At 36.1% G+C, this 24,725-nt stretch overlaps 4 protein-coding genes across 4 annotated transcripts; 3 read left to right on the top strand and 1 right to left on the bottom strand.

Annotated features, from left to right (window-relative positions):
* Positions 1-380: 380 nt before the first annotated feature.
* LOC141837735 (G2/mitotic-specific cyclin S13-7-like) lies at positions 381-3,352 on the bottom strand. The gene is made up of 10 exons (XM_074725110.1): positions 3,082-3,352; positions 2,453-2,564; positions 2,338-2,373; positions 2,191-2,245; positions 1,886-2,101; positions 1,679-1,804; positions 1,349-1,597; positions 1,119-1,277; positions 866-1,044; positions 381-791 (listed from the first exon to the last, which is right to left on the bottom strand). The coding sequence occupies exons 1-10, from the start codon at positions 3,122-3,124 to the stop codon at positions 623-625; spliced, it is 1,344 nt and encodes a 447-aa protein (XP_074581211.1). The 5' UTR covers positions 3,125-3,352; the 3' UTR covers positions 381-622.
* Positions 3,353-5,275: 1,923 nt separating this feature from the next.
* LOC141837736 (uncharacterized) lies at positions 5,276-10,128 on the top strand. The gene is made up of 6 exons (XM_074725111.1): positions 5,276-5,778; positions 7,158-7,210; positions 7,368-7,432; positions 7,510-7,588; positions 9,138-9,431; positions 9,642-10,128. Exons 1-6 carry the CDS (start codon positions 5,372-5,374, stop codon positions 9,794-9,796), a joined length of 1,053 nt encoding a protein of 350 aa, XP_074581212.1. The 5' UTR covers positions 5,276-5,371; the 3' UTR covers positions 9,797-10,128.
* Positions 10,129-10,415: 287 nt separating this feature from the next.
* LOC141837734 (dihydropyrimidinase) lies at positions 10,416-19,075 on the top strand. Its single transcript, XM_074725109.1, has 13 exons — positions 10,416-10,554; positions 10,649-10,798; positions 12,352-12,403; positions 12,501-12,770; positions 12,906-13,117; positions 13,912-14,032; positions 16,797-16,884; positions 16,956-17,034; positions 17,930-18,017; positions 18,122-18,162; positions 18,242-18,294; positions 18,448-18,604; positions 18,738-19,075. Exons 1-13 carry the CDS (start codon positions 10,444-10,446, stop codon positions 18,927-18,929), a joined length of 1,614 nt encoding a protein of 537 aa, XP_074581210.1. The 5' UTR covers positions 10,416-10,443; the 3' UTR covers positions 18,930-19,075.
* A 1,424-nt stretch (positions 19,076-20,499) lies between these two features.
* On the top strand, positions 20,500-24,126 carry LOC141841590 (calmodulin-3). Its single transcript, XM_074729767.1, has 2 exons — positions 20,500-20,674; positions 23,566-24,126. Exons 1-2 carry the CDS (start codon positions 20,599-20,601, stop codon positions 23,937-23,939), a joined length of 450 nt encoding a protein of 149 aa, XP_074585868.1. The 5' UTR covers positions 20,500-20,598; the 3' UTR covers positions 23,940-24,126.
* Positions 24,127-24,725: the final 599 nt, after the last annotated feature.

Here is a 24,725-nt window from a genome sequence, read left to right as displayed (position 1 = left end):
CCTAAACCCTAAAATCTTGGTGCCTTGTAATTTAAACCAAGTTTAAAAAATAATAAAAATATATTAATTATGATATCTTCTTTATATGTAACTAATTTATTACCATATGTAATTATTACCATCCGGAGGAGATAAATCGATAAAGTTGTAATTGACCATTTCGGAGGAGATCATTATCTTGGTTTCGTCGAAATTCAACTTAACCATATATGGAGGGCTACATATTGGCCTACAACTCTTATTAAAGACAACACAATTAAGTTCAACAATGTAAACGTTAAAGGTTCTTGACCATGTTGAAACTTCATGGAGGTAAAAACAATAAAAGTCACAGACTCTAGAGACAAAAAAAAAAAAAAAGAAGAGGCGTGACCAAAACATGATCAAATAGTTCAGGTCAATACCGTTTGCCACATTACAATATTGCAAAAACTCTAAACAAAACCATGTTGCGTCAGCAAACTACTCCTGAGTAAAGAGTATATACGAGGACACCAACCCAAAATATAACAGTCCCCAGCAGACATCACACTCTTTCATTAAGAACATGAAGCATATAATACTCACAACCCAACCAGATGAAAAAAAGGGAAGAAAAGTTAAATAAAGTTAGTAATATCACTCAGTTTCTAGGCACTGTCTTTGATGCCGTCAACTCCTCCATCATTTGGGTAGCGGGGGGATACAAGGCCACTGCTCCAAATTGTTCATCAGAATACTTCTTATACGCCACCTTGAGCTTCCCCTCAGCTGCAGCCGCATGCGAGTTGACTAAAATTTGGGTACAATCCCTGCAAGTATCAGCAGTGTCATCGTTCTTTGTCAAGTTAGCATAATACGATGTATCAACAATTATCACACATACAGCAATTGTTGCTCGGAGAACCCAGTGTGGCATTTGAGTGTTTCAGTCCAAAGAGGGCTCTTCTTTATGGTGCACCGAGCTGCAAATACAGATGCAGCAGCCACCAGTGAGGGGCAGTGGCTGACCAACGAGTATTGCATCAAAGCTAGTTCAGCAAAAAAGAACACCATGTTCTTCATCTGCATTTTAAATTTCATGATAAGTGTCTGGATATGTACAGTACTGTTCATGATTCACGGCGTCAAGATCTCACCTCGGTGTCACATTCTGCAGCCTTCACAAACCTCACAAGAAACACATATGGCGTTGGGACAGTCAGGTTCCATTGAAGCTTATCCAGAATTCGCTTCTCCATTCTAAGGATCAGTTCTCTGGTGTAAGTTCTATCTGATATGCAGATGAAATCATTGACCTGCAACCAATCAGTGCTCATTTTAGTTTAAAATTCCTCAAGAAAGATTCATCCCTTTGGCAGTTGTATACCTCCGGCGCCCAGATTTCTTCGTACTTGCTAGCAATGAGCATGGCGGACACCCCGACAAGCTGCAGTTCTTTCCTCGGAGTCATCTCCGTCGAAAGATATAAATCAAGTAGATACAATGTCAAGTAGAGAGTCTCCGGCATCAGCTCGAACTTATGGTGTACTTCTATTAACCAATCAACAAGAACAGCTCGCATCTTTGCGTTGATCTCCACCTGGGAATCCATGTAGTCGCATGGTCTGCATGAATGCTGTATCAAGAGTATCAAGAAGGACTATCAAAGATCTATATGAGTTCTAATAAATTTGAGAAGCACTGAACAAGGGGGTACCTCAACGGATTTGTAGTACTTGTATATATCCTCTACATAATCAACAACAGCCAACTGATTCTCTTTGTCAGATGCATCGATGTCGACAACCAATTCTTTCAGCTTGTCAGAGAGCTCACAAGCAACCTTCACCAAGAGAAAACAATCTAACATAGATTGAAAATATAGGATATATAGTGGGCATGTTTAATAATTTTGATCTTTTACCTTGCTTCGAGCCATCAGCACAGAAGTAAGAGAAGTAGCTTTCTTTCTGGAAGACTTGCGGCAGGTGCCAGCTTCATATTTCTTTTCCTCATTAGAGTCAGGGCTTATCACAATGATCTCCACGTTCTTTTTCTCCTTTCTTTTTACTGCGACCTTCTTAGCTGATTTTACACAAACTTTAACATCTGCTTGATCAGACTGAATGGTTACAGATTTCTGCAATTGCATTTTTTTTTTTTTGCAGATTAGTTATCGGTACATATCTTGCTAAAAAGGAATGAACAAAGCAAAAAAAGATTTTAAACCTTGTTTGCAGCAGCAGCATTTTGTGCATTTGCAAGAAGCTGAGCCCCAAAACTTCTAATCGATATTTGACACAAAGCGATTAGCACAGGAAGGGAAGGGAATGTATTAATGAAGTAAGCAAAAAGAGTAAAATTTGGTTGAACTACCGAGTAATGGGACGATTGACCTGGGTTTCTATCTTCCTGATGACATGAGAAATTCCCAAGAATTTAGTAAGATGAGGTTTGAGTAGAAGGAAAGGGAAAGCACAGGTGATCCTACCCTTCAACAACTCTGGCATTAACTAGATTGCCGATGTCTCCTAGGGCTCGGCGATTCTTCGCATCTGCTGCCACAGCGACAGCTTTCTGTTTGCCCATTGGTGGAATCCCACCTAAGATAATTGGATCCCAAAGAAACTATTAATCTGTGAACCATTAATCGTGGGCAAATGCTTGAGAAAATGACAAGATTCAAAGACAAACAAAAAACGAAACCCTACTGACTTGAACCATGACTTGTGGGCAAATGCATAAGAAAATATGGAAAAACAACAAGAAAATGAGAAGTGAGAAAAACTTGTTATAAGAAAAACAGGAAAATTTGATACATTTCAGAGATCATCTCGACCAAAAATTTCAATTTTTTTTTTAAACAAAAACATGAAAACAAAATATCTATCCTAAATTTGGAAATGAAATGTCACCATTTGTTGAAAGCAAGGTTGCAGATGACCAAATCAAATCCACAAAGGTCTCGATTAAGATTAAGGCAAAAAAGAAATGCCGAAGAAAATAGATCTTTACGATATAGTAGCATGATCAACATAGTCCGCCCCCAAAAGAAGCATGATAAACTGAGAAAAAGGGATTCTTTAAACCTGAATCCCACATCTTTATGAAGCAATTTACCTTTCTTCTGCTGCAACACCAGCGCCTGCCGCTTGGAAGCCATGAAATCCCCCTCTTCGGCGATGCCTTCTTCCCCTTCGTCTCTGTGTCGAAAGAGACTCGCGAACACGGAGGAGAGAAACGAGTGGAGGCGAGCCGCCTTGGACTCCCCTACCCCTTCCGCTCTAAGATTCTCCGCCACAGTTGGACTCAGAGAGATGCCGGAGAAGGAGAAAGAAACCAGATCCTCTCTCTCTTTCTCGCCTTCTCCACTCCGCTCCTCGTCAGTGATTTCGAATCGACGCAACTGTCGATCGGCTTCCGCGAGAGTTTCAGTTTTAAAAGGAGAGCGTACTCTAATCTTTTTAATCCAACGGCTCGACTTCCGTTGGGTGACCCAAAAAGATTAGCCGTTGGGGTTCTCGGCTCGTGATCCCTTTTTTGGAAGTTGAATCCTCTCATGACCACCCTTCAAAGTGGGAGGAACGGATTAAATCGCCGAAATTAAATTGCTTATTAATTTTGTTTAAACCAGCAAAAAAAAAAAAAAAAACTTTTCATTTCACTTATACCACCACTCCGCTCCTTATCGATGCCCATCTATTCTCCTCTATTCTTTCTCCTTCTTCCTCCTCATTCGCCTTAAACACTAGGACCGGGCTGCTTGGATATTGTGTAAAATTCAGACTAAAACACAGCAATATTCTTTTCTTCGACAAGTGTACACATCGGATATCACTAGCTAATTCCCCAACAGAACTCGCTCAAAACAAACGAAGGAGAGCCATCATCGACAACTTGGAGTAAGATCATGTAGGAAATGAAAACAAAAAGACATTCATCCTCTCGCAATCGCATGGCAATGGACAAATTGACAAGTAGCAGCAGCCACACAACGACTTGTGTGGGCCACGCTATCTATCATCGCCGAATCGATGCCAATAACCACCGCATCCAATCAATTTCTTGTGCGCTCGGTTCCATTGAAATTTGCGACGCACCGAAATCTGAGATAAGGATAAGGGCAAAAGGGTAATTAACTGGCTGCTAGAAATTCCCAGTTAAAGAGAATCATTTCAGAATATACCATATTATTGATTAATAATAATAATAATAATAATAATTTGAGCTGGAACCAATTCCGTGATGGATAAATAATGTCAATATGATATTGAAATTAGTGAGAGTCGTGTCGGCCTGGGATCTGAATTATTGACCACGAAACAAACAAGTGGTGTGGCATTTTGTATATCCCAAGTTAGGACTTGTTCCGATTTGGCGATGGGCTGGAAAAGGTGCGTCGTCGCGTGTGATTAGAATCGATGCTTTCACGCTCATCAGTCACTCCTGTCCGATGCGTTAATTTGTTTGCCAAACAAATCTTTATCGATACATTAATTCATTGCATGACTTAAATTAATTATGTAACTCCTAAAAATCAATGTCTTGAAAACTGAATTGGCTTGTCTATCGCGATCGAAAAAAAAATTGGATTGTTTTTCTAAATATATGATATTTTTAGGTGAACAAAAATTAAAATGGTGATAGGCATTTATTATCAAAAGATCTTGTTTCGTCTCGATCTATTTTTTCTTTTTAAAAATATCTTTATTTTTTATGATATTATAATAATTATGAGCGTTATTAGTACATGTTGTAATAGTTATAATAATTATAATTTTATAAATATTATAATTATATAATTGTAATTATGATTTTATAGCTGTCACAATTATATAATTATAATTATTACAATCTTATAATTAATACAATATAATGTAATTAGTATTATTTAAAAATAAATTATCTATATTATAGTAGTTTATAATATAATATTGATTAAAAATGATTGTTATAATAGAATAATAATTATAATTTTATAATTATTATAATATAATATTGATTAAGATGAAATGATAAATTATAATAATTATTAACCATAATTATTATAATATAATATAATTAATATTGATTAAAATTAAATTATTTATATTATAATAATTATGATTTTATAATTATTATAATAATATAAAAAAATAAAAATATATTAGGATGTGATATTATTTTGATAATGAAAAAAATTCTCTTTCTGATTCTAATAAAAATGACGCTCTTTTTATTTTTATACTTTTTATATAATCGAATATTAAAAGTATTAAAAAGAAATGAAAATAATAGTAAAATGGAATCTAATTGGCTAGCCCGTTCCCCTGCGACAGCCTTTTTGTCTCTCGATCGAAAGGTGAGGGTTTTGGACGAGCAAAAGGAAGAATCCGACGTCAAGCGAGGAGGAGGAGCAGGATCGCCGACGATGCCTTACGTGGTGCGCAACCGCCTCTTGTTCGGCGACATCAAGGCCGCCGCCGAAGTGCTCCAGAAGGGGAGCGCAGAGGTCACCCACGTGCTCTCGCTCCTCAGCTCTGCGTCCATCTCCTTCTTCTCCGGCTGGCGACCCGACATCTCAATCCCCACGCAGAAGATTAAGGAGGTGTACGCCGGCGCTGATGGATCCTGGAGGAAGTCTCTGACGCCGGGGAAGCTCTTGTATTCGCTCGAGCATGCCGGGCCGGAGCTGAAGCTGGTGAGGATGGGGGTGCCGTTGAGGGATACGGAGGACGAGGACCTTCTGGACTACCTCGACGTGTGCTTGGATTTTATCGATCAGGGGAGGAAGGAGGGGGCGGTTTTGGTGCATTGCTTCGCTGGTGTTTCGCGAAGGTATGCCTTTTCATTCTGGGATTGCTCGTCTGCCTAAGTTTCTCAAAGAACATGTGCTATCCATTTTGATTGGTTTTTCTGTGTCCTGTCAACAAATAAACTATCCATTTTGATTGATTTATTGTAAATCTTTTTTATGCATTATCTATGACCGTTATTGATATTCCAGTGGTGTTGAATCAATAAATTGTGTACTGTTTAATGGAATTAAGGTGGAGCGATACACTAGAATACATATGTTCTGTTCTATAAAAGATATGTTCTTGTTTGAAATTAGAAATCTAAAAGTTAGAGACAAAGGTTGAACCTTTTTGCCACGTTTTTTCTTGCAATGACTCTTTAGAACAATGATGTCAGTGTTCAAGATTACTATTGTTAAAGGTGTTGAATTTTCTGTTCAATGGATGCAAATTAATAGTGCTGAATTGTTGTGGGGACCATAACTCTGGCAAGCAAAGGAAGAAAATAAGGTGAAATTATACTATTGTAACTTCGCAATGGTAGAGCAACAAGTGTCAATTGAAAAAATAGAGTTGCAGAAAAACAATTGGCTGCTATGTAGTCAAGTTCAATTCTCCTCTTAGTTAGTTCTTGTTAGTTATTGCTGCCTTTGCATGGATCAACTTCTACAATGTTGCAAAACATGCCATTTCGTCATCTTGCATATCATGTGAAATTCCTGATGCTTGGAAAATGATACTGTTTCTGTTTAAGATGTATTAATTGACTCCTTGGTTTAAAAGAATGGCACAATCCAATCTGCAATAATTAGTCATCATATAGTGAAATCTAATTACTACAAAGGAGAAGATCACAGCAGTATAAGCAAAACAAATCACAGTAGAAATTCAAGGGATATTTAGGATCCTGTTAGGTTTATCTGAATTCACCAATTTTGAGCATAAATGTACAAGTATACAGCTCAAGTTGTCTTAAACATTCTAATAGTTAATGACATGTGAAGCCTTTAGATTTCTAATAAATTCACCAAAGAGAACACACATCCATGTCAAACACTGACAAACCTTCATACAAGTTTAAGAGTTAAGAGATCAATTACATCAAAACTTCAAGGTAAAAAAGTGAGCATCTGGATTACCATTTAATATCACATTCCCTAACATAGTGAGTAGTGTATTCTGATTCTGTATAACATTCTAACATTAGGTTTAAATGTAAATTTAGAAAACCTTATCAAACAATTTGCTTCCTGAGCCACAGAAACAATTTTCATCATTCTAAATCTTATTGTTGGTGAAATATTCATTCTAGAGTGTCATTTCTTATTATTTGTTGAAATAATGATTGTCAAATATAATTTCACTCATGGCATGGCTTCCGGCGGATTAATTGCCAATTTATTGTTTTTGTTTTTGCAGTGCTGCTGTAATAACTGCATATTTAATGAAAACAGAACAGAAATCATTGGAAGGTCTGCAACTTTGGATGACTTTTTGTTCTTTGTTTGTTTTATCAGCTCGATGTATACTTTTTCCACGCTAGCAACCATTCACGCATGTTCTGGAGGTGACATATTACAACCTTTATTCTCATGCATCTTTGCTAATATGATGCATGTTGCGTTACAGATGCACTTGAATCCTTGCGTGAAGTTTGTGACGTTGTTTGCCCAAATGATGGTTTTCTGGATCAGGTTAGATTAACTTTGGATGCTGGCCTGTTTCTGGTGTTAGAAAAGCCTTTGACTAAATGCCATGCAACTCTTTGCAGTTAAGTTTATTTGAAGAAATGGGTTTCAAAGTAGACACTGAGAGCCCCATTTATAAGCGATTCCGCTTAAAAGTATTAGGTGGGTTATGAATACCTCAAATAGTGCTTCCTTGCATATTATATTGATTGACTAAAGTAATAATCTGTATCCACCATTGCTCTTCGGAATCAATTTGCATTTAACTTGATTAGAGATGCAGGTGCCTTTTACTTTCAGTTTGTTTTTGTATTCATTAATTTTAGCTATATGAATTAGATTGTCCTCATCCACTTTGGGGAAATTGTCCCTGCAAACTTGTTTCCTCAGGAAATAATTTTTATCTATCGCATTAAAAATTCCATCTGGGAGTCAGCAGCTGCTACATGTCGTAATAATTGTTTCTATCATTCTTTTCTCACACATTGGAGACTTGGAACAACTTTTGCACAAGGACCAATACTTTGCCTTTTTATCATGTTGAAATTGTATTTCTAATGAAACACCTATTATGGCTGTTGAATTACAGTACGGAGTATGATAATTGTGATATCACGTTCAAAGTAAAATTTTATGATTCCAACATGAAATTCCAATGTGTAGTTTGTTTTTAGAGATTTTCAAAGAATACATGAGGGGAACACACACGTAAATATTTATGATCTTTTGCCTACCATGTGACATTAGGCCTAGTTTGGTTGGTGCATGCATCTCCATCTTACACAATTGAGGCTTGTATGCTTTATAGACAGCTGTAGAGACCAGTAGTCTGAAAAACAAAATGCTAAATATTAACTAGAGAGTTGCTCGGAAGATTTCATTGCCTACTCTTTCAATGATTCTTGGGGATGTGGGACAAGCTTACCAGGTAATGCAAAATAAATAACTACCAGGGATGATATGGGATGAGCTTACTAGGTAATGCAAAATAAATAGCTAGTGTTTTTTCTCTTTTAGTACCAGTTGCAGTATGACTGTCTTTGCATATTTCATTTCACTCAGGAATTGATCAAAACTGATATGGTTTAGGTTATGAGAAAATTGATGATGCATATGCTAAGTATGTATTGACCTTTTCAACATACACGGAGAAAATGAACTTACAAATAAATAATTTTGTATTAATTAAAAAAGGAGACATAAGCATTTTACCAGACCAATTAAACTAAAAGGATAAGAGGGGAGTAGATTATAATGAAATCTGATGAGATAGTAATGGAAATGAAGAGCTAATTGTTCACTGAGCTATTTGTTCAGAAGAGGAGTTTGTATTATAATTAATCAAATTTCTATTAGTTCACAGTCGATATTTATTGGAATGTCATTAAACAACGATACTGAAACTTATATTATTAGGGAATGGCAAAGGAAAGCTGATAGTACCAATTTTTCTTTGAACCTGTATCAAAAAGGGTTGGTTTTTACTAAGCACGGCGGGTATAATTTTGATTAAAACAAATACTAACATATTGACATTCCTAGGTATGCACACAAGTAGTTCAAATTTTGCTGCAATCATCTTTGAATTGGAATTGCTTTTTTGCTTAATTTTACTGCAATCATCTTTCAATAGGTATGCACACAGCTGTTTGTCATCTAAGTATCTATCATCTTTAGGTTTTCACCCTTTCTTCTATGAATGTGTCTTCAGGTCATTCTTATAAACAAGGGGAGAAATTAGATAGTTCAGTATTTGGTGCAGATCCTGGTTTACCAGCAGATTCCATCCCTTCTGAGGGCATTAAAGGAGATCAACGTACAGCTTACCGGTGCAAAAAATGCAGGAGAGTTGTTGCATTGCAAGAGAATGTTGTTAGTCATGTACCTGGTGAGGGTGAGACATGCTTTGATTGGCAAAAGAGGAAAAACACTAATCGAACAAATAGATTTCAGGACCAAGACTGTTCGTCTTTGTTTGTTGAACCCTTGAAGTGGATGACTTCAGGTAAACTTCTTCGGAAATGATTCTTAGATTTTTCTGCTTCATAAAAAATATTTATCAGCTATCTGATAGCTACTTTTAGGCCATCTATAATTATACTAAATATATTAAAGACTTCAACAATATTGTTTAATGTTCCAATATCTGTCGTCTTGGACTTCAAACAACTCTGTGGCTTCAATTTCTAACGCTCAATCTCCTCACAATTTACAGTCGAAGAGGGTGCTATGGAAGGAAAACTCTCGTGCATCCATTGTGTTTCACGTCTAGGATACTTCAACTGGTCAGGCATCCAGTGCAGCTGTGGCAGCTGGATTACCCCTGCATTCCAGATTCATAAAAGCAAAATAGATATTAGTAGAGTGTAATAATTCTGGAGCAGATTTAAGCAAATCCCAAGGCCTCGTATTGGTGGTACTCATGGGGAGGAAGCCTTGAACTCTACTAGACCCTGCAAATTCGTATCAGATGACTTGAAGAATACCATCTGGGGCATTGTTTTTCAGTGTGTATGTTCGTCCGATAGCTCTCTGTTGAGCTCAAATTCAAGCAGCAGTCCGGTTGTCGTTGTTTCTTGCAGTTCTTGTTTAATGAGTGCTAGTCTCTGTTGTTTAAAGAAAAAAAGGCTTGTAAAAACATGAATATACACCGAACTCATTTGGGAACAAAGAATTGACTAATGCCTTAGATTCAAAGATTATGCTAATGCTTGTGTTCAAGCCTATGTTCTTCCTCAGTTTGCCTTAGGCATTATCTTGAGATGTTAATCTCATTTGCCCCTTCCTCTTTTGGTAAAGTGTTAACAATTCTACTAACTTGCATTCATTTTTTTTTCAAATTTAAACATCTAAATTTTTTTTTTACCCTTATCAAGTCATTTAGCTGTAATTTTTTTAAATATTTAAATATTTTATTATTAAATTCATGATTCTAGTAAGTTCCATCCATGGTCAATGTTATATTATTACGTGGAGTCAGTACGACGGTAACCTACGGCTCTGGTATCAGTATCTCCATGGTTTCGAAGATCACCTTCTCGTCTCGCCGGCGGTCCTTCCGACCCGACGCCTTGCTCGTGCTTGTTCTCGTCTTGCTGTCTACCTATGAAGGGCATCCGATGGAAGGGGTTGGCCGTTTATCTTGTTTTTGGATCTTGTTCTTTCGTTGCTTTACTCTCCGGTTTTTGAATTCTGATTGGCGATGGAGTTTAACTCTTTCAGTTCTGTGCAATCGGAGGCGAGTCGGGCTGTGCTTTGTCTTCTGAGAAGATCTTGATCATGGGAGGAACTGTGGTCAACGCTCATCACAAGGAAATGTCAGATGTGTACATCGAGGATGGTATCATTGTCTCCGTGAAGCCCAACATTAGGGTAAGTAATTTTTGGTTGGAATGGTATTTCTGATAAACGTTTTTAGTTTTTAAATGATATTTACTTACCTATTTTAATTATGAGAAATTTACCACAATCTTTTGGTAAGCATTCAAATTTTATTGCAGTCACGTAAGCACAGCAGAGTTCGGCTTCCATCTTAGTTTACGTCTTGGCGAGATATATATAGGGTTTTGTACTTAATAGTTTTATCTCAGCAGCTTCATCGTTCTATTAAAGAAACAAGCAAAAATGATAGCAGTGCCTTTTTCTACTTTTTATTATTCTAAACAGAATTGAACGGCGCTACAAAACTGTTACCTTTTGGATCAACTTCAAATTAAATTTACTTTTGTATATATGTAGCTGGTATTGGGAGAGTTGAAGATTTAATTTGAAGTTGAAATTTAAAAATTGATAGTTTGCTAAAATTATTTTAGGTTCAAATTGTCAAACTGTTTATAAGATTCAGGCCATCTTTAAACTCAATAGACTTTTGTCTATAAATTATTAATTAATTTGTTGGTTTTGTGAGAGGAGAAAAGTGAAGTCTGATTCAACTTGAAGTAAATTTCTCTAAAAAATAAACAGGTTTGCTAAAACTATTTTAGGGATTCAGATCAATTTTAAATCCAAAAAACTGTATATGTTTTTAGGTTGCGTGAGGCAATCACTGAAATTTGTTTTTGTTCCCTAAATTGAGTTAGAGCCTACAAATAGTTTTTTAAATAAAATTTTATAATTATTTTTAAATAAAAATGTGTAAGGAACATTTTTGATATTTTCCCTAAGAGCCAGCAATCGTATTGATGGTTGGGAAAGATGGGGCATTCTTGTTATTTTTGTCAAATACTATATCAAACTAGAGCTTTCTGAAAAGAACTATATTAATCTAGAACCTCACTGATAAGGACTTAAAATTCGAACCAAAATTACATTGGTGGCCTATTTATCCTATTTCTGCACTTCCGTGGCATTATTGCATTATAATCTTTTCCACATCGTATTTATTTTCTACACCAGGGATTTAATTGGTTTCATAAATGACTTTATTGAGTATCCTCATCTTGTCATGTATTAGCCAAGATGTATGCCATCAGTGCTCCTGATTTTCGCATTCTGATCCAATAAATCTTACATTTGTGTATGAGTAGAACATGAGGCAAATCTTAGGAGATGCAAGGTGTGAGTTGTATTCATGAGTTCTGAAAATACACAAAGGTACATACTATTATTAGAAGTAGATGTATAGGATATGGTGTGTAAAAGGATTTAATAAAATAGCTAATCCATCAAATCTATTGAGTGTAGCTGTATACAATGAATCATGCCATTCTCTGATTTCTCATCAAACATATAAAACAACTAACTTCCTTCAACTTCTCATGTGGACCTGATTAAGCCAAACACATTTACGGTTTAAAAACTATCCAGTTCCTATTTGGTCATTAAATGTGTGAATTAATGGATCTGTCTTGTTTATATTAGGCTGCAGGCATTTTCTTATTCTACCATTCATGTCTTTTCAATATTCATTTTTTTGTGAATTGCAGGTTGGTGATGATGTGAAAGTAATTGATGCAACTGGAAAGTATGTCATGCCAGGTGATAACTAAATTTTATTGCAAAAGATGCATGGTATATGTAATTGCTGATGACTTAATGTTCTAAGTCTTATGATCATTATTTGGGGCAATGGCAGGTGGAATTGATCCTCATACTCATCTTGATATGGAGTTTATGGGAACTGTCACCAAAGATGACTTCTTCACTGGCCAAGCTGCTGCTTTGGCAGGCGGAACCACCATGCATATTGACTTTGTTATGCCAGTTAATGGGAACTTGACTGCAGGTTTTGATGCTTATGTAGAAAAAGCCAAAAGGTCAGCTATGGACTATGGTTTTCATATGGCCATCACAAAGTGGGATGCTGGTGTTTCTACGGAAATGGAGCAGATGGTTAATGAGAAGGGTTAGTAAGGATGTAACGTCACTGATGCCAATTGATATAATAGTAATTCAGTGCTCCTTCAAGAGTAGTTATGACTGGTTGATTTTGTTGCTAATATCAACGGTATTTTCTAAGATATCATTGTATAATCATCAGGCATCAACTCTTTCAAGTTCTTTATGGCTTACAAAGGATCATTGATGGTCAGTGATGAGCTTTTACTGCAAGGCTTGAAAAAATGCAAATCCCTAGGTGCAATAGCCATGGTTCATGCAGAGAATGGTGATGCTGTTGTTGAAGGACAGAAGAGAATGATAGAACTTGGGATAACAGGTCCAGAAGGGCATGCTCTTTCACGGCCTCCTGTGGTAATTCTAAGATTCTTTTTATCTTTCAAAAACTTTATTTCCAGTTCTACCTTTTCAAATTACATTTGGTTTGTACATTTTTATGTTTTTCAATTTGATTCCTTGTTCACAATTTGATTGCGCCTTGGCTACCTTATTTAGCAAGAAAGAGAAAAAAATCACATGCAGAGGTAGTGAGATAACATGTGTGTGCAAACTGATTTATAATATCTTGTTCACTGTGCATTATTAGGTGACAATAATTCAGGATACTTGGATTCTTCATCTACCTTGGGCCCTTTTGCTACATGTAAAAGTTTTTAGAAAATTAGTTGTTGAACACCTAGATCTACCCTATCGGCTCAAGGAGTTAAATTATAACATTGCTCCTCAAGTACATGTGATAGTTGTAGAAGCCCAAGGATGCTCAATGCAACCTAAAATGGCAAGTTGCTTAGACAGCCCCCCATGATACTTAGCATGCTGAAGAAGTCTCACTTAATCATGTGAAACTAAGAGAGGAGGTAATTCTTATACCCTCTCACCATCTCATGCTATCCAGTCCCAACATGGTCATAGATGTGAGCAGCTTCAGTAACATAGAGAAACCGAAGGGGTGCCTAATCCAACCCAAAATGCCAAGGGATAAGGCATCTAGGTGGGATCCCCTTGATACCTGTCATGCTCAAGTCGGTCTCACTTAACCAAAAAAGAACAGTTCCCCTTTATCCATAACATTTTATATACAGAAATTTCTTATTTCTTAGCTGTATTTAGTTATTTGTATTAACGTTCTAATGCACTATTTTATACAGTTAGAGGCAGAAGCAACTGCAAGAGCCATCCGCCTGGCTAATTTTGTCAATACGCCCTTATATGTTGTTCATGTAATGAGCATTGATGCTATGGAGGAGATTGCAAAGGCCAGGAAAGCAGGTTACATAATTAATCATTTCCTTCAATTTTATACTTTATGACTTGGATATTTGTCTTCTGCACTAGTTCACAATATTTGAATTGCTTTTATTTAGAGGCTTCCATCTGCAAGCAATTCAATGTTTTAGAATCCACATATGTGGGACTGTGGATTCCTGGGGTCATAGGTCTTCACAGGCATGCACTTCATATTCACACAGGATAAACATTGTCAAGGCATATGAAGCTCTGTTTGATAGTAACAAGTAAAAAATAACACAAATCTCCACTTTAACAACAATTTAGAATTTTGGTACTGATGTTGATCTTTATCAACTCAGGATGGTACCATCCCGGTGTCAAGACGTGCTGTCACATAGGACAAATAAACATCATTCGCCCCATGCCAGCATATTTAAAGACAAGAATATTACATTTTCACAGTAATTGAACTAAAATTTCGTAGAACAACTTTAAAAAGTATAACAAATCGACTCACAACATACCTTACTAGTAAGACTTTATTTGCTAATGCTATTATTAGGAAAAGTCTTTCCTGACATCACAATGAATTTCTTGCATTGGATGAGAGTATCAGTTCTGAAACATCTGAGTGAGATCAATACCATAACTTACCATTACCCAGATTAAATACTGCTCCCAAGATAACTTGTATTTGAATTGGTTAGTCCACTTATCTATCAAGTGGTTGACAAATGGTAGTTGGGCTAACATAAATGTATTTGTATGTGTGTATATCTATTTAGTATATATATATAGGTCCTGTATTTGTGTTATGATTGATGGCCATATGATATCTATATATATAGGAACATGTGAATTGTTATGGCCAATGATTCATTGATTACCATGTGAACTTCAATTATGTGTTTAAGATGACCTGATGAGTTCATTGATTACCTAATGCAAAACTTGTATATGTGGTTTCATACATATTATATATTTGTTACACAGTAATATTATATATTTGTTACCTATTGTATCATTATTGTAATCTATGCCACTAATGAATCTTATTGTATGTTTAATTGAATAACAATTTGGCATTGCATCTAAATTAGGTTGAGTTGGATTCCATAAGGTTTACGTTTATGTCACATAGCATACACTCAAACTAAGATTTGTATCATTTCGTGTGGCCGATACATGGGGACAACATTATCTACAGTGGCAACATATGTAATTTTTGCCCATGCCAATTGATTTCAATTTCAAGGCACAGGGATAACCATACATATCATCTGTGCTGATTAGCATGCAATGAAATTTTTAGTGTGCCTAAAAACATTAGTACCAAAAAAATGGAGAAATTCTAGCGTAGAGTTTACTAGGGATCTCAACCATAGTGCAATTTTGCCTTTAGGACTTCAAGATTGCTACTTTTGCTCTGTGTCTCAACCATAGTGCTATTTTCTTTTAGGATTTCAAGACCGCTAGTTCTTTTTTTGATAATCTAAGTAACCACTCTTCGAACTGACTAATCTTGGAGGTGACCGGTCTGGTCTTACAGAAGTTTTTCACCGGTCACCAGGATAAATCCGGGAAGCACAGATGGGTCTTGATGGACAACCCAGCATTACTAGTGGTTCGAGCACCGCGGGCATATGAGGTGCTGCATGAGAATCAAACCCTCGTTGCATGGAAGTCTGTCCTACCACTTACCATTGCACCGTGCCCCGGGGGGCAAGACTGCTACTCTTTTGCTTCATATCCTAGAAGATGTTCTCTCGTCAATCACTTAGATGTATGTTGCTTTTAAAGGACAGAAAGCTAAAATTCTATAAGAAAGTTCTTTCGCTAAGATTTTATACTTCAATATGACCAGACCTCTCAGAAATAATCAAATCAAGCTCATACAACATGTAAGTGATTGACTAACATATGTAAGGGACAAAAAATCTATTACTCATTCTGTACTTGTAGTCAATAATCTTTGATTTGTGTATGAAAATATTAACATAGTAGGCTTTAGACAGAAATCTGATATTTACTGAAAGTAAGGAATGTTCAACAAACCGTAATCCCACGATGATTTTGAATGATCTAAAAATGAATATTTCCCCCACTGATCTTCTGAAGGCTTGCTTAATTGGGTGGATCAGTAGGAGGGAAGAGTGGAGGGGGAAGAGAGGAACATGTTTTACACATGAAAAAAATGATCATTCCCTGCTTAATTTGTAAAGTAAACCAACAACATCAAGTCCCATTTTAAGTTTTCCACTACTGTTGATGCTACCAGCAATCCTAATTGGCACACCTTATCTAATTACCTGCCTTTTGGAAGGATTACGGACTATAGACATTTCCCCACCATTTCAACAATCAGTGAGGCCTGCCTGTCAGCTCTTGTAGTAATAAATTTGACTAGATTGACATTCTAATAGTCCAACTCAGCTCTTTTTTTAGCATGGTGGTTGACTGTGAATTTAATTGATAAGTCACTAGAGCATATTACAGGTCTCACCTTTCAAGAGAAAGTTGTGGAATATTTCATCAAGATGATTTGGTGCTCACATGGATAATTTTGTTGTAAGAAAGCTTAGATTGTGAATATTTCCTTCAAGCAAATCCACAATATTGTTACCTTCTTTTAAGAATGATGACATGATTTCCTTTGTACAAAATTCTGTCTTCTTCTTGTTTTAGCAAACCACCCAGTCTTACCTTCTTAGTATTTTGGTCTAGTAGAAAATGAATATATTTAATACACCAGTTGAGTTTGTAACTTGTTCTTAATCTAATTCATTATCATTATGAATTATAGGTCAAAGGGTCATTGGTGAACCGGTTGTCTCTGGTTTAATTCTGGATGATTCTTGGCTTTGGCATCCTGACTTCACTACTGCTGCAAAGTAGGCGCTAATTTACATTTTCTCAGTAACTTCCATGCTTGATAGGCATGAAGATCAGTTTTATTTTCTAGATATGTAATGAGTCCGCCAATAAGGAAATCAGGACATGATAAGGCTCTTCAAGCTGCCCTTTCAACTAATGTCTTACAGGTTAGGTTCTGTTATATACTGTTCTATCTTGAATATCCAAAATATAAATGGAGACGTTTCCTATTATCTTAATTGTTAAGAGTAGAGAAGGGGGTTCTTTTGTAAGGGTCTTGTCATTGTAAATAATTGTAAAAATTCACCCCCATTCATGTTGAGTCTATAGGTTGAGCATGGGTTCAGCTAGACTAGTCCACTTTCTTATACACAACTACACAAGGAAGTCTTGGATCATATGATTGATCTGTTCATTAGCAGTGTAAGCTTTTAGGGTAAATGGTCATCTAATCCTATTTGCGATGTTCTAATAGTAGCCCCTCAGCCATTGTTGTTGTTGTTGCTGCTACCATCTGCCACCTCTGACTTTGCCATCGTTTCTATTTTATTCTACTGTCATATGCCACTATATTATAGGTATCACAACAATACAACTGTTGGTTTCTTCACTCTACCTCCATTGTTCCCACCATTCACCAAAATCATCACTTTTTATTTCCATAATCACTGTTGCTACTTACCATCACCTGCAACCGCCAACTCTGTATTGCCTTGTTAACTAGCACCACAACAACCACACCACTTGCAAATATTACTTGCATTTCTTTCGTGAAACATATAGGTATCTGCTCTTGTAGATGTCTTATTTTTATTGCAGTCATCAAGTCAAAGTTGATGATAACGAATAATCACTGTTGCTACTTACCATCACCTGCAACCACCAACTCTGTATTGCCTTTTTAACTAGCACCCCAACCATCACACCACTTGGAAATATTACTTGCATTTCTTTTGTGAAACATATAGGTATCTGTTCTTGTAGATGTCTTATTTTTATTTCAGTCATAAAGTCAAAGTAGATGGTAACGAATAAATTTGCATTATTTTTACTGTTATGCAGCTTGTAGCAACTGATCATTGCACATTTAACTCTACTCAAAAAGCTTTTGGCTCTGAGGACTTCAGAAAAATCCCAAATGGTGTCAATGGTATGCTCTGTTTCCCATAGTTCCCATTGTTCTGCTGCATTTAGACATTTATTATCAGGTGGAAGTTTTCACAAATATCTAAAAACTATTACTATGAATCCCAGGTATAGAGGAAAGGATGCATCTTGTTTGGGACAGGATGGTGGTAAGATGAAAAACCGATACAATTAATATCTCTTAACCCAGAATTTTTATCCAAAGATTGTTTGAAAAAATTCTTTCAGGAGTCCGGACAAATGGCTATTACTGATTTTGTGCGTGTAACAAGCACTGAATGGTATGATGTTCTAGCTCAACATTGGACATTCTAAGTTAATGAATACATTTCGCTAAATTTACTTCTGAAATTTTCTATTTCTAAGTAAATCATTCATACAGAGATATATATCTATGAAGATTTGGTTATGTTTCACAACATACTTATTTGCAGTGCGAAAATATTCAATATTTACCCGCAAAAAGGTGCTGTACTGGAAGGCTCTGATGCTGATATTATCGTATTGAACCCAAATGCAACCTATAAGATATCCGCTGCTTCTCATCATTCAAAATCTGATACCAATGTGTACGAAGGGATGACAGGAAAGGTATTGAGAAATGTTTAGCATGATTCAAATATGATCTTTTTATAAACTCATTTTTCTTGTTGCTGAATATCGGCACGCTCTACAACATGATGGTTTAATGTTTTGCCCAATTGTCGTTGGCTTGTCAAAGCAGGGAAAAGTCGAAGTCACTATTTCACAGGGTAGGGTGGTTTGGGAAGATGATGAACTGAAGGTCACACCAGGATCTGGTAGGTACATCAGGATGCCACCTTTTGGTTATCTTTTCGACGGCATACAGAAAGTTGATGCATCATATCTTGCCTCTCTCAATGCTCCGGTTCAACGCAGTAAAGCTACGTCATGATCTTTAACGAATTAATCTGTTTATGCCGAAATAAATGATGGAATGGTCAACTGGGATGTAACAGACACGCATAATACATGTAAATTACAGAAGATTTAGGCTCCTTTTTTTTTTAACTGCCTGAATAAAATATCTTTTGAAGGAAATCCTTAGAGGAATTTTATTTTGTGCACTATGTGAGTTTCGGTTGGTTCAGATGGACCACTGAGCTCGATGTGTTGGACAATTCTTGTAGCTTATGGTGTTTTGTAGGATCACAAATTATGTTGAAAGGCTTAAGAATTAAGATCTCAGAGAGTCATAAAATTTGTTAATGTGTGAAAAAATTAATTTTTTTCCTTTCTAAAAGGATTTTTTTTTATGTTTGTATTTCATGATTTAAAAATTTGAGATCTCTATTGGATATGAATTTGATGGTTATTATACAAATCTGAGTTGTTAAGTATTTTCAGTAAAAAATATTTAATATGATTGATTGACTAATCATATTTAATCAATTGCTCAATTGATTTAGTTAATGACAACTATGATAAAGTCCCTGACTTTATCATAGTCTCCGGGGCAATGGTGCAACGGTAGGATATCTGGATTGTGATCCAGGGACTCGCGGTTCGATCCCCAACTACGGCGTATTTACAAGAATTTTCTTTCAAATGGAGAACGCAATCAAAGAATGCTGGGCATCTGGATTGGCCGCTATGCGCTTCCCAATTTACCCTGGTGGTCGGTGGGAAACTTCCGTGGGACCGGGCCGGCCATTCCCAAGGATTGAGTCCATGAGATTGATTGAGATTTATCATTTTTGTCTCCGGGGCAATGGTGCAACGATAGGACATCCAGGTTGTGACCTAGGGACTCGCGGTTCGATCCCCAGTTACAGCATATTTGCAAGAATTTTCTTCCAAATGGAGAACGCAATCAAAGGATGCTGGGCATCTGGATTGGTCGCCATATGCGCTTTTCGATTTACCCTGGTGGTCGATGGAAAACTTCTGTGGGACCGGATCGGCCACTCCAGAGATTAAGTCCATGAGACTGACTGGAATTTATCATTTCTTGGATAGAGTTTTTTTTTTTTTGAAATGCACAAAAATAGAATGCACCTTTTCATAAATTTAACAGAATGTTTTTTTTAGGAATTAAAAAAATCTAAGTGCTTTAATAAAAAACTGAAACTTTTAATTTCATGGTCCACCATGTGTGTTCCTCGAACTACTCACTCGTTGAAATCGAACCAATCAATTAGGCGTGCCAACCTGTGGATCTCCCGACAAAATCGGCTTTAAGGTGGTCCTATTTGACTTGGAAAGATTTTATCGATTAGTTATTGAAAAAAATATATATATTTTTTCGAATAGCTAAAAATATTTGATGTCCATATTTTTTTCAAATTTATTTATTTTTCAAAAATAAACTATTAAAACCTATAAAATTGTATCCAGATGATATTTCTACAATTATATTTTGAAGGATATGAACGTAATTTTGTCCGTTTATGAATGGTTGATTGCCAAAGGCATTTCGTTCTATCGACGCGGCCGCCTTGAGCCCTTGACTCGCTTTCTTGTTCCTTCTTTCCTCCTATATAACCAAGTTCGCTTCTCTTTCGGTTTCAGATCTATAGTCAAACCTCTTCTTCTCTGCTTCTGCTCAAAGCAAGCGGTCTTCCATGGCGGAACAATTGACGGATGACCAGATCGCCGAGTTCAAGGAGGCCTTCAGCCTCTTCGACAAGGACGGGGACGGTTAGATCCCTCTCTCTTCTCCCTTTTTCTTGTTCGTTCTCGGGTCGTCTTCCTTTCTTTGACGGATCTCGTGATTGATTGCTTTATTCCTCGGTCTATTTCGTGGTCTTGGTGGACTGATGGGTTTTGATCGATCTGCTGTGTTCGGATCCGTACTAGCTGTGGCCCTTTGTAGGTTAGGGTTTTCCGTTCTGTTCGATGGGACTAGGTTATACTCTTATACGGATTTGTTGTGATGATGCTCTGCTTGGTCTAGATAGGCTGCATGTTTTGTTGTTCTGGTCTGTTGATCTGTGTTGTACTTGTTGGTTTTGATAGCGTTGACGGGTTGGTCGTTTTTGCTGGGTTAGTTTCTCATTGTACCTGGCAACTGATCTGTGGTCGGTTTCTTGATCTTTGCTCGTATCCATTTTTTTTCTCACTTTGTAATATTGCCCCCTTTTTTTTACCATTATTGATTCATGTGATTATCCGGCGTTGTTAGTGTTCCTTTGTGCTGCTTGATTGCGACAATGAGCATTAACCAATGATCAACTTGACAAATTAATAAAAAGGCTGCATCTAAACAACCCTCAACATGAGGTATAACTTATAATCCGAATAATTAGAATGTGATGATATGAGTTGTTCCACTCTGGAACCATGTTCAGTTGACAGTAAGGTGTCTCGTTAAATGTTGTCAGCTTCCTGGTTTTGTTTAGTGAAAGGTTAAAAACTAGATTTAATCTACTCTTGTCGGGTTTAAAAACTAGATTTAATCTACTCTTGTCTGGTTTTCTTTCTTATTCTCTTCGCGCCATATTCTGTTGACTTAACTGAGAATATCTTCTTTTGATTGTTTTAGGATTGCATTTGTGCAAGTGGATCTCATAGTTAGCTTTGTTCTAGCTTCATGTTTTGCAAATACATCGAATTGAATTTATTGCATCAAGCCACAGGGTTACTGAAAGCTAGGGCCTCTTTTATCATATCCAGACTATCAGAGGAAAGGGAAGTGGAAATAAAAGTAGTATATTTGAAGAGGTCGATTGATATGATCAGCAGGCTGGGTCCCATTTCTTGCACAGTTTTTACTTGAAGTAGTTTATATTGGATGGGAGCCTAGTCTGATTCTGTTAAGACTGACTTTATATTAAAAATAATAATAAACAGGGAGTTAGATTTAGAATATCAATTTCTTTCTTCGTTAGTATAATTGTTCATTACCATTTGCATAATTCATCGGACTTAAATTTAACCGTATTGTTTAGATAAGATTGAAAATCAAGTCATAATATCGATTGAATATCAAACAATAGCATATGTTTAGATGATAAGATAAACATAAGATTGAATAATGCATCTTATTGTTTGATAGGCATATCATTGGACTTAAATTGGCAACACATTAAAGAGTGCCATAATACTATGAACAATTTTTATCAGAACTCTAAATGAGTAAGAAAACGACATTAAAAATTGAACATAATTACTACAATACTATAAAAAAAAAATTAACACCATGTTATTTAATGCACATTCTAAACCATAAAGTAACATACTATGGAGGATGGATATGGAAGATAATTGCATCTATAGAAAATTTAAAATGACAAGTTGTATGTGTTAATTGATTATATGGATTTATCTTGTCATTGAGCTCTGCACAACATAGAGTTGTAATTGTCATTGAGCTCTGCACAACATAAAAGAGTAGTCAATGCCATTATGCTCTACACCTTATCATCATCGTTGTCGTCGTCAATCCTTAGTCTAAATCCATTTGCAGTCAGCTGTATAGTATAAAAGGGTTTGATATGATATATGATACTTCAAAGATGAAATACAAAGTTAATTCCAAAGTTGTAAATAAAGATAAGAAATATCAAAGTATGTTGACTATATTGATTTCAGTGTTCTTTTTTTTAATGTGTGAAAAGGTCCTTGTCAATTCGAATCCTAATATTAGAGTGTATACACCCCAAAAAGAATAATTTGGTCATTTTTTAAAATTATTTGCATCACGAATGTCAATAAATATTATGATTTCTACAATTAGCCAAAACTCACTAAGAGTTAAAATTGTTATTGAAGGAATGAAGGCCCACAAGAGATATCACTGTATTCTGGAGTGTGCTGATGTTTCTGGAACTTAAAATGTTTGAATTGTTTGTTTTTTTCTTACTGTTTGAAAATGTTTACATAGTTTTTCCTGAAATAGTTATGCACTTTGTTATGCTAAGTTGCTCCAATGGGTCCTAGGTGAAACGGGTGACATTTGGTTTAATATAATTAACCATTTTTCCCGTTGATGGTAGGGTAGGACAACTTCAACCCTCTATAAACCTCACATTAAAGCAATCTTGTATACTGAGTTATTCTTTAGTTTAAGTTCATTTTCCTAGAATTTGGCTTTGTTGGGGAGTGTTCCTTGTTTCAATGACATAGATTGATATTATTGCCTACAATTAATATTAACTGTTCTTATAATAATATGTTGAAACTACTTTAATTATCCTTTTCCCCTATATTGGCATCACCACCGTGCCTAGTTGTGTCTTTTTCATATTTGTTCGCTGCAAATATATTGTCTGTATCTGTGTTGAGTATTCATTTCCAGAGAAACTTCACATAGGCACCATTTTTTTTTGTAATGTGGTTATTTTATAAGAGAACTTCCACAGAATTTTGGGGAATTATAATTAATGTAGACAATTTGCAACTAATTTAGTTTTGGTATTTTCGTGAATACGTTCCTTGAAAATTTCTCAACTTCTCCAAACCTAGTGTTTTGGGTCAATGTTTTTTCTTCGGACATTTTTTATTGATTGGCGTTCAATTTAATCATTGACTAGAATAATAACTTTTTTGCCATTATTGTTTACACGGTTTGATTTGTTGAAACCAAACAGGTTGCATTACGACTAAAGAGCTTGGCACTGTGATGCGATCATTGGGCCAGAATCCTACGGAAGCTGAGCTGCAGGACATGATCAATGAGGTTGACGCCGATGGCAACGGAACCATAGACTTTCCAGAATTTCTTAATCTGATGGCTCGTAAAATGAAGGACACAGACTCAGAAGAGGAGCTCAGGGAGGCCTTCAGAGTGTTTGACAAGGATCAGAATGGTTTCATTTCTGCCGCTGAGCTTCGTCATGTCATGACCAATCTTGGAGAGAAGTTGACTGACGAGGAGGTCGATGAAATGATCCGCGAAGCTGATGTGGATGGTGATGGTCAAATCAACTATGATGAGTTTGTTAAAGTCATGATGGCCAAGTGATAAATTTCCAAAAATGACTTCCTTCTAAAAAAAACAAAGACTATCATTTCAGACATGTATTGTTTGGCTATCTTAGTTTCAGAGTAGGCAACGCTTGTTTTCTTCTTGCTTTGATGACTGGGACTATTTGTGAATTTGTAATTCTGGTTCTCGTTTGTGCTTGAAATTTTATGTTGTGTTTCTTTAAGTTGTATTTTTCACAGTGCTTATGTATGTTCTTGCTTTACTCAACTTCGTTCTCGTAGTTCGCTTTTTGGCAATTTCGCAGAGTAGGCAATGTGGTTGGGAAGCATGCGTTATCACGCCTAAACATGGCATGAGTTGACATCATTTCTTTCTGGAGATGAACTTTATCCTGATGGTAGCATCATTATACAGATCTAACTTCTATACATGGACAAAAAAACTTTTAAATCTAATTTGTTTACAATAGAATAAGTAATTACTGGTTGACTTAATACTCTCATGTTTCCATTTGAGTTGATTCCTAATTCACTTCTAATAACACTTTGACTACCTTCCTTCACTTATCCAAAGCCCCCCTTTTCAAACCTTCACTCGGAAACTCTTATTAGAAATTTAGATCTTGACAAATTGCAAAAACTTAATGAAGAAGACTCTCACATCATTACTTTCATATTATTAACTATAGGATACATCACATTAACTACTTCCACCTAATCCATTGAATGAATTCCCATTTAGAAAACAAGATTTTATCTAAAATGAAGAATGTGGCAATAAATATTGGCATGTAATAATAGACATCTGGACCAAGCCTTCTCC

Source organism: Curcuma longa, chromosome 11 (genome assembly GCF_044706935.1).
Source record: "Curcuma longa cultivar G26 ecotype Majalengka, Jawa Barat chromosome 11, ITB_CL_G26_1.1, whole genome shotgun sequence".
In the NCBI taxonomy this organism is placed as follows: Eukaryota; Viridiplantae; Streptophyta; class Magnoliopsida; order Zingiberales; family Zingiberaceae; genus Curcuma; species Curcuma longa.
The sequence above is the reverse complement of the archived record's forward strand: the minus strand, read 5'-3'. Positions and strand labels throughout refer to the sequence as shown.

What these genes read in the sequence shown, in the direction of transcription:
- LOC141837735 (XM_074725110.1), bottom strand. Translation starts at nt 3,124, where the DNA reads ATGGCTTCCAAGCGGCAGGCGCTGGTGTTGCAGCAGAAGAAAG. An exon ending in GTCAATCGTCCCATTACTCG is followed by an intron (nt 2,246 to 2,337) that starts GTAGTTCAACCA and finishes AATATCGATTAG; the next exon opens with AAGTTTTGGGGCTCAGCTTC. An exon ending in ATGCTGCTGCTGCAAACAAG is followed by an intron (nt 2,102 to 2,190) that starts GTTTAAAATCTT and finishes ATGCAATTGCAG; the next exon opens with AAATCTGTAACCATTCAGTC.
- LOC141837736 (XM_074725111.1), top strand. Translation starts at nt 5,372, where the DNA reads ATGCCTTACGTGGTGCGCAACCGCCTCTTGTTCGGCGACATCAAGGCC. An exon ending in ATGATGGTTTTCTGGATCAG is followed by an intron (nt 7,433 to 7,509) that starts GTTAGATTAACT and finishes AACTCTTTGCAG; the next exon opens with TTAAGTTTATTTGAAGAAAT. An exon ending in ATTCCGCTTAAAAGTATTAG is followed by an intron (nt 7,589 to 9,137) that starts GTGGGTTATGAA and finishes ATGTGTCTTCAG; the next exon opens with GTCATTCTTATAAACAAGGG.
- LOC141837734 (XM_074725109.1), top strand. Translation starts at nt 10,444, where the DNA reads ATGGTTTCGAAGATCACCTTCTCGTCTCGCCGGCGGTCCTTCCGACCC. An exon ending in CCGTGAAGCCCAACATTAGG is followed by an intron (nt 10,799 to 12,351) that starts GTAAGTAATTTT and finishes TGTGAATTGCAG; the next exon opens with GTTGGTGATGATGTGAAAGT. An exon ending in CTCTTTCACGGCCTCCTGTG is followed by an intron (nt 13,118 to 13,911) that starts GTAATTCTAAGA and finishes TATTTTATACAG; the next exon opens with TTAGAGGCAGAAGCAACTGC.
- LOC141841590 (XM_074729767.1), top strand. Translation starts at nt 20,599, where the DNA reads ATGGCGGAACAATTGACGGATGACCAGATCGCCGAGTTCAAGGAGGCC. An exon ending in CTTCGACAAGGACGGGGACG is followed by an intron (nt 20,675 to 23,565) that starts GTTAGATCCCTC and finishes GAAACCAAACAG; the next exon opens with GTTGCATTACGACTAAAGAG.